This window comes from Gymnoscopelus braueri, assembly GCF_963280865.1.
Source record: "Gymnoscopelus braueri genome assembly, chromosome: 2".
NCBI classification, from domain to species: domain Eukaryota; kingdom Metazoa; phylum Chordata; class Actinopteri; order Myctophiformes; family Myctophidae; genus Gymnoscopelus; species Gymnoscopelus braueri.
This window is the reverse complement of record NC_137604.1, coordinates 18,002,438-18,015,592: the sequence shown is the minus strand read 5'-3', so window position 1 is coordinate 18,015,592 and position 13,155 is coordinate 18,002,438. Positions and strand designations below refer to the sequence as shown.

The following is a 13,155-nucleotide window of genomic DNA, read 5'->3' as shown; positions in this document are numbered from 1 at the left end:
GCCACCGCTATAGAACTCAACCCTAGACTGATGGGTTTATGATGGGAACACTGTGTTGCTTTTGCGACCACAGCTACTGGACTTAATGTGACGTTTGTTTAAATGCAGCCTCTCTACACCCGGTCCATGGTGATAAGGTCCCCTCTACTCTCCATTCTGTTGAGACTTGGTCTGAATAAAACATTATGCATTGATTGCAGCCAAATAAGAGGAATGCAAGGGGGAGGAACGTGGAAATGAATAATGTAGCGTTACGTTGGCAGGCAAATTGATTTATTTCGTTTACGGATGAAACTGGTAGTTTCCTAAGCTACCAGGTCCAGGTCCATTTAACCACTTATTTTATATTCCGTCTATTTTTCTAAAGAAATGTTGAAAAAAATATTTTTGGTTTTTGAAACATTTTTTCCGGTGCTAACATGGTTAAGTACTTAAGTAACATTAACAAACACAAGTCCTGTTCCTAATAAAAAATGTCAGCTTGTGCATTTTCAGTTTTTTATGATGGTGGGTTTCAGGTTTTTACCAAGGTGCTAATCTCTGGCTGCGTAAACAATGTATATAACAGCATAAGAGTACATGGAAGTAGCCCGCTAGCTATTGGCTGGTCCTCCACACAGCCTGCGGCAGAGGAATTCTCTGAAAGCCCCTGATTACCTGGAGAGCCAACACCTCTCTGGCAAGAGCCTCGTAACTGCCAAATTACAGGTGGCTCGCATGCGCCACATTTTCCATTCCCCCCGCTAAGCCTGTAATCGCTGTTGCATTTCAGCACACTTCCAAAACAAACCCGTGGCCATGGTCCACGGTTCCCTCCCCCTACCGGGGCCTGAAAACAACCATGTGAATATTCCAGCCAGCAAGTAATTTCTTTCTATGGGGCTTTAAAGCGTGCTTCGACGCAGGCCAGGTCTTGATGTGTAAATGACCCTTTAATGTGTTTTGCTGCCAGAGAGAAGGGCAGGTGCCTTCAGGCAAAATGACTTAGGCGTGTGTGAGTGTTATGCACTCAACAACACAAGTACATCAGCTCGTTTACAGACATAGTTTACGCTCTAAGCCCTCCCGCACGTTGGGAATTAATCGCACTGCTGTTCAAAGGCACTCTGCTCACAGTATGCATATAGATAACCCTAAAACAGGCTTTGCGACACCAAACGGCATGTTGCAGTGCCACTTAAACCAAAACCAACGCACGTGAGACTGCGATTTGATGTACCTGCTGCTATTTTTTTTATAATGCTGGATATGTTTTTCACCGGCAAAAGAGAAGCCTTTCTGCCCTGCGTAGTCACTGCAGGTGTTTTAATCATGCACCTTTATGTAACTAACTGTATCTAGGTACTTTGTATGTGCGATTTGTCTATACCTTCCTGTTATTTGACCTGTTCTGTGTGGTATGTGCTCCTTTCCTCTCTATTCTCTCTTCCCTATTCCAGCGGTTCGCAAACCCCATAACTCAATTCAATTCAATCAGTCACAGTATTGAGCCGCAGCTGGGTGTCCGTAGTGACAGTCCATGGACCTGCGACGTGGGAAATAAAAGAAACTCCGGGGAGCGGGTCCCCGGTTGTAGAATTAGTGGCAGGCCTTACTAGAGCGTGAATCCGTACAGGGTTAATTACGATAACTCTAAAGGTCCTTACACACGGGGCGATTTTTTTCATGCGAATAATACGTTTTTTTTAAAAACCTTTATAAAGTCAATGCAAGCTTACATGGAGCGAAAAAGCGAAGCGAAAAAGCGCCTTTTAATTATTCGTAACAAGTCCGAATTTTGCGTATATTCGCATATTTGCCGGTGTGTAACCGCCTTTACAGTGTACAAATGGAACCAATAGGACCCTCACAGGTCCATTTGGTTCCATTTGTACACTCTTAGAGTTACAAGACCCATAAGGGTCCATTTGGTTCCTAAATATCAGTCATTTAGCTGCGGTCCGCTGGAACCCCCTCAAGGACCCTAAATTGAGAACCACTGCCCTTTTTTTTTTAAATATATTTTTTGGGCTTTTTCTGCCTTTTATTTGAGAGGAAAGTGGAAAAGTAGGAAATGGGGAGAGAGATGGGCGACACACAGCAAAGGCCGTCGGGATCGGGAGTCGAACCCGCGACACGCCGTAAGACTGGATTACCAGTCTATGTGGTATGCAACCTGGACCACTAGGCCAGCAGGCGCCCCTCCACCACTGTCCTATTCTAACTCTTCCTGTATACTGCAATGTTGAGAGCTCACGCACGCACGCACACACACACCCACACACAAACCTGTAATTGTATGATGTGACAATAAAATTGACTGATACCGAAACTTACCCTTCTCGGTTGCAGAGCTGGAGCGGGCCGGAGAAGCTGCTGGCGCTGGACGAGCTGATCGACAGCTGCGAGCCCACGCAAGTCAAGCACATGATGCAGGTGATCGAGCCGCAGTTCCAGCGAGACTTCATCTCCCTGCTGCCCAAAGAGGTGAGGCCCTCCAGAGAATTCCAGAGTTACCTCACAACGCGTTCCGAAAAAGAGCGCTCCGTGTCTGTCACGACAACCCCTCACTCCTTGCCCCGACCCTTCACTCTTCTTTTTCTTTTCCCCCCACGGCAGTTTGTACGTGTCATAAATGATGATGAACTCCAGTCTGTATGAGTCCCCTGTGGTTGACATAACCTCTAATGTGAACTGAAAGGAGGGGGTTTATCCGCTTAAAGGGATAGTTCACCCCCAAAAAATGACTTATTTTCTATCAGTTCCACTCCCCATGAAGCCTTGAATTCATGGAGATGTTTTTGTCGCATTCCTAAGCCAATGATTTGATGACTGGAGACATTAGCATCTTTCCGTCGACAAAAACAAAAAAATCTCCATGAATTCAAGTCTCCATGGGGTGTGTAATCGATAGAAAAAAAAGTCATTTTGGGGGTGAATTATCCCTTTAAGGCCTACTTTATTCTTCATCTTACGATGGTGCCTCAAGCAGCAAAAAATAGCTGCTATTTTTTGTTACTTTTTGAAAATTAGAGGACACCACCCAGGAATGCCAAAATAGGAACACCAGGATACCATATCCCTTGTGTTCGCCCATTGTCATGTGCTGGCCATAACATGGGACTTAGATGTCAGTGAGGGTCACATGGTAATACCGAAGATTTTATTTTCCATAAAAATCACACCAAAAAAATCGACTTTATGGAGGAGCCTGTCCCAGTATGTAACCTAAAGCATCAACTTTTGTCCTGTTCCTTTCCCTCCCGGGGCTGTGCAGCGCTCCAGAGAACCAAGCAGCATCTTCAATCTAGTTGTTTTTTTGTTTTTGTTTTGTTTAGCTCTGTATCAAACCATAGCTGACACAACATGAGAAAAAAAATGTGGCCCAGAGGTGTCAGAGCGAAAACATGAGGTCGTAGAACGGATACTTCCAGAAGTGCCGGCAGCACACTGCTCAGTAGCCCCTGTCAGGATGGATGTTGACAACCTGTCCGTCTGCAAGGGGTTGGGTGGGTGGGTGTGTGTGTGTGTGACCTATGGAGGTTGAAGAAAAGAAGGGCATTTTTTCTCTACTGTATCAATGGTACCACTCACTCCCAAGCCAATCAATGTGTGTGTCTCTGTGTGTGTGTGTGTGTGTGTTAAGGTGAGATATAACAGAAGCCTTAAGCTTCTACCCTTGAATTTTGTTTTCCCCTCTGTGTGAGATTGAGAGAAAGGCGAAACAGCACACTCATTGTCTTTTCTTTTCATAATCCCCTCTCTCATTCTCCCTGACTACTGAGCTGCTATAAGGTTTGCCAGAGTCGTGTAATTTCGACAGGACATAGGCCTCAGGGCCATGGTAAAGATAGAGCTGAAAGGGAGACGTACCGGGAGACATTTGGCGCTGGCTTACGTAACTGGCTCGAAAAAGCAATCAGACACTCGGGCCCATTAAGTGAAACTCTTTGAAATGTTCTGAATCCCCCGCTAAACACCTCTGGCTCAGATGGGGTTTTTCAGGTGATTTGAAATGTGCCAGGGCGTTTGAGTTGGGACTTATAGCGGGGAGAGGGGTGAGCGAGTCCTTAATGCAACTAAGAACCCTACGTGAAAACCCAGTAAATAATGCAGCCTCTATTCTATTCCCTTCTTCTTTTTTTTTCGTCCCACCCGTTCCTTTTCCACCTGTCAACAGCTGGCTTTGTACGTGCTGTCATTCCTCGAGCCCAAGGACCTGCTTCAGGCAGCCCAGACGTGTCGCTACTGGCGTATCCTAGCGGAAGACAACCTGCTGTGGAGGGAGAAGTGCAGAGAAGAAGGTGAGGAGGTCCTTCCCAACCGCAGCCAGACCTGTAGAACGTTCTGGAACTCATTTGTGGAATTGAAACATTGTAGATCCTATTCGTAGAATAGAAATGTGCTAGAACTAACTACTTGTGACGTGATTTGTAGTGTTCTAGACCTTATTCTTAGAACAATAACATTCTAGAACTTGGAACTTGGAATAGGACATTCTAGAATTATTTCTTACAAGTTACATTATTATGTAACATTAAAATTGTGACATTCTATAACTCAGAATTAGAATGCTGTCATTTTAAAACTTAGAATAAAATAATTCTGTAACTAACTTTTAGAATAGTAGCATTCTTGAACACATTCTTAGAATATAAACATGGTAGAATAATTCCTAGAATTAACTTTATAACAACCCTATCTAGTCAATGTAACGCTTATAGCTGTGATTATCTGGTACAGTATGGAATATTCTTTTTGGAATAAGAATAAGCTTCAGCCTAGCTTGTAGTCTTAAAGACACCTCTCTCGCTTTCTCTCACTCTCTCTCTCTCTACCCCCTTCCCCCTTCTCTCTCCCTCCCCCCCCTCTCTCCCCCAGGCATCGATGAGCCTCTTCTTCTAAAGAAAAGGAAAATCGTCAAGCCCGGTTTCACTCACAGCCCCTGGAAGAGTGCCTACATCAGGCAACACAGGATAGACACCAACTGGAGGAGAGGGGACCTCAAATCACCCAAGGTAGTCGGTTTTTCTCCCACGTTCGAGTCGGTCGGTGTCATGCCCTCGAAGGTTGCCCTCATTACACCTCGTCAGCCCGCCCGCCGCTAAGCTATTATAGATCTGACATCACATGGCTTTGAATTAGTGACAGCCTGGCGGCTCGATGCGGCTCTGAAGTGTTGAACTGATGGAAAAGTTGAAAGTTTGGACGGGTCAGTTTCATGCTCAGCCGTGTGGTTTGGAATTACAATTCTGCCAGAGGAGAAGATGGCCTCGTTTTCCATCTGTATTGAACTAAAGGACCCCATCTGCGAGCTTGCCTGTTCGCGCAGAATCCCACAAAAGCGTGACAGAGTACGCTAGAATGAACCCCTTAATGTGCCTTCATGGTTTGTTGCTAATTCTGCGTCGGGCCGCGGGCCCTTCTGGACTGCCAGCCATGACAGTGCGGCCGCTGTGCTCTTCACACTCGCATGCCTTATGCAGAGTGCACGGCCATTTGCTGAGTCAGCAGTTTTCCTGTGACCCAGCATGTGAGCCAGCAGAGATCAGATGCTCGCGCTGCCTTGTGGGGGCTGGCTTCCGAAATTGGGAACCGAATCCCAAATTCTAAGTACCTGGTAGGGGTACCCTTGAAAATAATTGAATTACGGTTCTGCTTATCGGTTCCCTAAATAACCGTTAATTATTGCAAACAAAGGGATCTGCAGGGATCTGCAGGGATCTGCAGGGATCTGCCTGTAGCTACGAACGTCACACATAAAATCAGCAGCCAGTGGGTCCATGTTTAGAGCGACAAGATCCTTAGTAGAATGTATGGCTAATGTACCAACATACACATGTGTAGTAGGGCTGCGGGGAAATTCAGGAATTCAGGAATTCAGAATCGATTCTCATTTTCAAAAAAAATATTTAAAAAAAAAAAGATATATATATATATATTTTTTCCCTAGTATTTTTGTATAATTAAATGTTTGAGAAGTGGCAAGTTTTGGGCTGAATCGGGAAAGAACATTGATTTTGAATCAGGTAAACGTTTTTTAATCGAGAATCGTTTTAAATCAAAAAATTTAATTTAAATCGTAAAAAAAAGGTTTTTGAATCGAGAATCGTTTGTTTTTAAAGAAAATGAAAAAAAAAAGAATCGTGACCGCAAGAATCGGAATCAAATCGATTCGTGAGATAGCAGAAGATTCACAGCCCTAATGTGTAGCATTGAGATATAATAAGAAGAGGGACTCCAGTGTGCACTCTTCACCACAAAGGCAGGTACCGATCTGTGGCACGGTTTTCTCTTTTTTTATCAATGAAAACGCGGTACTGGAACTACCTGTCGCTGGCTCTACTGGAGTTGCTTTAGCAAGATGCTGATTTTCTCACTCTCTGAGACCGCAGCACATCACACTGTACACTCTGCAGATAGACGCTGTGCCCACTGCTTTTTCTAACCAGCATCCATGGTGTTGAAAGGTGCAGTCACTAGACGCACTGAGAGCTCAAATAATTGTCTCCCATCCTGATATAAACGTCTATGGTGCGTGTGTACGTGCGCATACATGTGCACGTGGCTCCAGTTGGTTTCCTATAAATAAGGTGTTGGTGCCGCACGCGTGTGAAAACGCTCCGCTATTTCCGTAGGTTGCACGCGCTGCGCGGCACTGGACGATTCGCCTCTCACATGGATTTAAGTTATCAGTTTCCATGGCTGGGTCATTTGTATTCCATAGAAGGCAGCATGTCTTCTATGAAAGCATGTCACGCACACCAAAATTTGCCGATCTACAAGCTCATAACGTGTTGTGAGCTTGTAGATCGTCTATTTACCGTTATTAGTTATTTTAAGATTAAAAGAGTATTTGAACTAACAATAGAATATATTTTTAGAAGCATCTTCCGATAACATTAGAAGAATTACAGAAATGTCATAAAAGCAAAGGTTAATGCCTCAAATCTGTGGTTTCTTCAACCGGTCGGCTACAGTATATGTGGACCAGCAGCAACATAGGTTTAGAACGATAATGCCTAAACATCGTCGTTAAACTTTCCGTCATGAGATTTTATTTTGCTTTATTCCATGCTATCATCTGCCTCTGATGTTCAAAGCATCACAGCCTTATCATTGTTAGCAGAGATTCTTGATGTTTGCTCTCTCTCTCTCTCTCCCTCCCCTCTTGTCCAGGTGCTGAAAGGTCACGATGACCATGTGATCACCTGCCTTCAGTTCTGTGGCAACCGCATCGTCAGTGGGTCCGATGACAACACACTCAAAGTGTGGTCGGCCGTCACAGGGAAGGTAAGCGTCTACAATGTCCACTGGCACCACTAAACCTTAATGTCAGGGCCTCTACCTCGACCGGAAAAGGTCTTAAAGTGTCTTAAATAGTGTGCTGTAAACCCCCCAGGCTAAGTGTTCAGTACCATTAACTCTTTGCCCGCCGTCGACGAGATTTCTCGTTTTTCTCTTAATGGCGTTTTCACATGGTCTAAAAATGAAAGGAAAGCTCCGGTTATATTTTCTTTTCTCTGGACGACGAACAGTTATCCCCTTTGTGTTTACCAACGGTCTGACAGGCGATCATAATATATATAAATGTTCTGTGGCCGGGGGGGTGGGGGGGGGGATACGTTCATTATTGCCGGATATGGTGCCTTCAGCCTGGCTGCGCGTGTGAAAACTTAACCCTTTTGGTTGGTACATGGATCGTGTTTGTTTATACACGGCACGCGATCCGACCATGGATTATAATGGATATAACATTTCTGTGACCGGTTGAAAAGCTTATAAAACACGAAAATCTCTGGCAGTGCGCTGACACTCTTCTGAAAAACTCTGGCAGTTAAAGAGTTAAGTTCAGTCTTGAGAATTTGAATTCCTACTGCACCACCATGTAACATAGACTTGCATGTTTTATCATTTTTTTTCTGTGGTGAATTTGGTCTTACATTTCATTCCAAGTGGTTTTGAAATGTCTTGGAGTTACTGTAACTTGCTGGAACATGTCACCCTCTGTCGCACACACGGTGCGAGGGCAGAGACAAAAGATGGGAACGGTGAAACGACTTGACTAAAACATCTGACAAGTTTAGAATGTTTCTGTCTTCTATTTCCAGTATACAGTACTGTGTGTGCTGTTCCTCCATGGTGAAGGTGCTGTGAAAGCTTTAGTGTGTGTTTTCCCCACGCAGTATGGCGTGTCCTTCACCACACCATGAGTCTACTTTTGTCAATGGAAGCGTAGGGAGACCATCTACAACACCTGCAGATGTACTAGTTATATTGTATTCATGTACGCTACCATGGGAATGGTTTGATTTCGTGAAAATAAGTAACGGTAAGCCCTATTTAACCCATTCAATCCGGGAACGCGTCTGTGTCATTTTAGATTTGAGCTGTAACCATTATTTCATACTTTGGCTATTCAAAAATAGCAGATCTACAAGCTCGTAGCGTGGCACCGAGTGCTATGAGCTTGTAGATCTGCTATTTTTTTTTAATCGTGAAAATGTTTGCAAATCTTTTAAGTATTATATTTTTTAAAGCGAACATTTTGAACTCAAATCTTTGCCTCTGGAGGTCCCTGGAAAAAAATATTTAACAAATTACTTGAAAAAAATTGTAGTCAAAGATTTGCACAAATTTTCAACGATTACCGTTACCGTTCCCGGTCTTAATGGGTTAAAAAAACACGAAAATAGCAGGTATTGTACTCGCACACCCGCTACTGAAGAAGGCTTTGTCCTGAAACGCGTTCATACGTTCGTATATAGATTGTTTGCTGTCCGTGCCCATAAATATAGTAACCGTATGTTTCCAGTGAGTGCTGGTAATTCCCTTTGTTTGTGTGTTACTGTAAACCTTCTAATCTGTGGCTCAGAAGAGGGACACCATTTACTGCTGATCTAGGAGCTTCGGCAGAAAGATGAGTTTGAGCCAATTTTGCGGTGCTAATCTATAATCTCTTCCCAACTCAAAACTGATCTGCGGCTACACACACAGTAGCCAGCGTTGCCAGATTCTGTGAGAGAAACAAGCAACCAGGTCTAGGAAAACCAGCCCAAAAAGAAGTGACTCTGGGCCACATGAGCACTTTTAACATATACATCAGCTATTTGAAAATAGCAGATCTACAAGCTTGCGACGCTTTGTGACTGACTGTATAGCTTCTTAGTCCGAGGACAGAATGCAGAGGCTGGGATAATGCAGACAGGCCATCGCAGATGTAGCGGCACACTTTATCTGAGGGACCTGTACTCATCATTTACGATCTCGGCTTGTCAGCCTATCTTCCCTGTTCCCCCCTCTGAAAAATGTCTCCCCCAAGATCTACACCGTGTCTGTAGACACGGTTCTCACCGACAGATCGTGTACGGAGCAGCAGGACAGAGAAAGGAGAAGTGGAATACCATGAGAATGCTGTATGGAACACTCCCAATTTTTTTTTTGCTTATTAACCCATTAAGACCGGGAACTCGTCTGTGTCATTTTTTAGATTTATTTGGCTATTCAAAAATAGCAGATATACAAGCTCATAGCGCGGCACGAGTGCCGCGCTATGAGCTTGTATATCTGCTATTTTTGAAAAAAAATTGCAAATCTTTGAATACATATATTTTTTTAAGCGTTAGGATTTAGGAAAAACATTTTTTAATCTGTCTCAGTTCTTAATGGGTTAAGCTCTATTTTGTACTTTGGCTATTCGGAAATAGCCAATGTAGAAGCTCACAACGCTCCATGACTCGTTGTGAGCTTGTCAAATCTTTTTTCAAACTCTTGAAAAAGGTTTTCACCTATAACTGACATGCGCAAAATAGCGACTATAGGGTTAATGTGGTTCAAATGATGTCCAAAATCCAAATTAGTTTTGCATGTGGTTCTGAGTTTAGCTGGAGTTATGGGAGTGAGTGTTGTGCCTCGAGAAGAACTTTTGGGAGACCAAAGCAAATATCCTTCCATCTCTACCGAGGGCTAAGCTGTCTCCTTAGCTTTTGGTATTGATCGAGTGTTCCTAGTAAAACCTCTAGTCTCACAACTTTGCTAGTGAGAGCTGGAGGGGGGGGGGGGTCAACCCTACGCTCCAGTTAAAGCTGGGGGGGGGGCATTATGGTACTTAAGCTGGGCCTTGAGGTGGAACGATGAGAGATAACACACACACACACACGTTCAACCACAAATAACATGAGGATAAGAAGCATGCACACAGGTGGCAGTCACTGTGTCTGTTCACAGTAGAACCAGGACATGAAAGGAAAGCAGTGTTGCTAAAATATCATCAGAGAACCGAACATTAAGCTCCTTTGAAGTCAAAATGTTTTAGCCTACAGCATGTTTTTTTTTTATCGTCATCTTGCCTGGTGGTTTATTAATGTCTTCTATCTCTCAAATGTTTACTTTTCCGTCGTTTTCTCACTGCATTTTTCATCGCCATGGTTCTATGCGTTATCCCTGCACAAATAGATAGCCCAAAGCAAGGTAAAGTCTTTTGTTATGCTCAGGTATGAATGATAGCCACTGCGAATGTCTCCCACCGAAGAGCAAGAAAAACTAAATAGATAAGAAATAAATGCCCTTAAGTACCTTGGTGATGACTCAGTGGAATGTTGACGGATGAGCCGGTGGTGGTAATCCCATTGTACTTTGCTTTCCACTTCAAACAAAATGGCTGACTAGGCTTTAATCACATGAACCCTCTAGCATCCCTCTTCTGGGCATTGTCATCAATAGGCGAACGTTCGGCTAAAAATAAAACAAAACTGATATTTTAACGTACAACAACTTGCATAGGGTTTAAGTGGTTAATCTTATGTTCCTGTCCTGGTGGAGGTTTCTCTGTGGTGCCTGGTCTGACAGAGTCAGAGACACGATTCTCCAGAAGGGACGGGCTCTAAATACTGTCCTCCCCGTAAAGGCGTTTAGCTTCAGTTTTGCTTCCAGCCATGACTTCCAATTACCTATAAATACACCCGTCCCCTCCCTGCGATCCTCTTCCTCCTCAGGGGGCTGTTCTTCAAGATGCATTTGGTACATAAGAAGCACACATTTTGTGAGATATATTTAGAAGTTTACCAAGCAAAGATATTCCAGCAGTTCAGTGTATTGGCAGGCCCTATAAATGCACGGTGGCAGCTTGGAGCCAGCGTGCTGGCACTGTGACTCATCATCACAGCTGTGTGTGTGTGTGTGGGGGTGTGTAGGGGTGTGTGATTTGCACATCTGTTCTGACCCTCTGTCACCGGAGCTGTGACTCTTAACGCAGCGACGTGTCACTCTTGAGATATATGCGCGACCCGCGGTGGAAGATAGCCAATCGGAGGGAGACAATCCGAGCCGGTGCGGGGGGAACCTATCAGATGACCTTGGCTAGATCTGGTCCGATCAGCAAACACGGTTGACTGATACGCGTGTAATCATCGCTTGGCTGAACGCCAGCCGCGCGCCATCTGAGAGGCAGAGCCACCATACTGCAGTGGTGAAAGGGAACGGTCGTCCCTGGCCCTCCATCCATCCATACCTACTGCAGCGCCTTCGCACAGAGTAGCAATTTAATCCCTTTTTTAGTCCCTTTCTTTCTCTTTCTCTCTCTTTTAACCCATCACTTTTTCCAAATGAAGTTGCATCGTCGCTGTCATGGCGACGCTCCCCATCCCCGGCCGACCTACGAGTGTGGAGGGAATTAGAGCTGAGTGGGGGAGAACAGAAACATGCGAGAGAAGAGCTGTGTGCCCGCGCTCACGAGAGAGAGAATAGATCCAGTGTATAAATGGAGGGGGGGGCATGGAAGCGAACCGTGATTTACTGGGAGCCTCTCTTAGAGACGACCCAACCAGCCCCCCCCCCCCCCCCCCACCCTCCAAACACTTTAACCCATTAAGACCTGGAACGCATCTGTGTCACTTTTTGATCTGAGCTAAAAAAGCATTATTTTACACTTTGGCTATTCAAAAATAGCAGATCTACAAGCTCGTAGCTACGAGCTTGTAGATCTGCTATTTTAGAAAAATTGTGAAAATATGTGCAAATCTTTGAATATATATATTCTTTTAAAGCGAACATTAACTCAAATCCTTGCTTCTGGGGGGTCCCTGGAACAAAATATTTTGAGATGGGGGGGGGTCAGCGGCCAAATTCATATCATTTTGGGGCTCCTTGACATGAAAAAGTTTGAAAACCACTGATATAGAAACATACGTTTTTTCAGAAAACCGTTTAGGATTTAGAAGACATTTTGCAGAATCGGAACCTCAGGCCTCAATGGGTTAAGCAGACCCCCATAAAGCAGCAACACAAGGTTTGTGTCACGGCGTCAGAGCCTCGGCCATGAATACTAACAGTGTCTTGTCTGCAGAACCAGGAGCCTGGTGGTAGCCACCAGAGTCCCCCCCGGGCCCTGCAAGACGGGGGGCTAAATGCAATGGGAGGAGTAGAGGACAAAATGGAGTCTTGCCAGGGAGTATTTTTTTATGTGGCAATGCTATTGTCGGTAATCAATAACGATGGGGTCTGAGGGGCCAGCTCGTACCAACTGACAACCAGAAAGGCCGAGAAGCACGTACTCCCCTCTGGTGCTCATGTAAACTACATTTAAAAAGAAAAAGAGTGCCGTTTCCATTACCTTGGAATCTCCATCGATGATGTTGTCATAACTGTCCACAGCCCTCCTCTGAGACACAGAGCGACTAGATGGAAATGGAGTCATCTTGTTTTGGGCATTAGTGAGGACCAAGTATATGAAGATAGGATTCTATAGGAGCTGTTCTACACGTTTTGCTCACCCCCCTTTCTAATTTAGATGACAGTAACGCACCCCATGCCTTCATCTCGTGTGTCTCGTTCTGCCTTTTCCAATGTTTGTTTAAATGTTCGTGTTGTGTATCTCTTATATCTCAAAAAGTGTCACTTTGCGCCGCGTTTCAAGCTTGTGGATCTGCTACTTTTTTTTTTTTTTTTAAGTTTCTTTATTCAAGGAGAAGTACAGAGTTAGAGTTTCTGTTAGTGACACTCCTTGTTTGTTTTTTTGTTTTTTCACATCACATACATAAAAAGACAGGACAAACACATCCCCTCCCATTTGGTTAGGCAGAGTGACCAAGAGTGATCGATAAGTTTGATCACTAGAGGATCAATTGCCCAGCCCACCCTCCCTTGGGTCCTAGGGGAGGTAAAACAGTACGATAGCCT

At 44.4% G+C, this 13,155-nt stretch overlaps 1 protein-coding gene across 5 annotated transcripts in view; it reads left to right on the top strand.

Annotated features, from left to right (window-relative positions):
- Nucleotides 1–13,155, top strand: part of fbxw7 (F-box and WD repeat domain containing 7) — a 269,250-nt gene that overhangs the window by 232,107 nt on the left and 23,988 nt on the right. For all 5 annotated transcript variants that reach the window (XM_080415338.1, XM_080415339.1, XM_080415337.1 and 2 more), the window contains 4 exons: nt 2,332–2,466; nt 4,160–4,283; nt 4,861–4,997; nt 7,159–7,272. In XM_080415338.1, the coding sequence (XP_080271464.1) occupies nt 2,332–2,466; nt 4,160–4,283; nt 4,861–4,997; nt 7,159–7,272 (510 nt within the window). The remainder of the gene's footprint in view (nt 1–2,331; nt 2,467–4,159; nt 4,284–4,860; nt 4,998–7,158; nt 7,273–13,155) is intronic.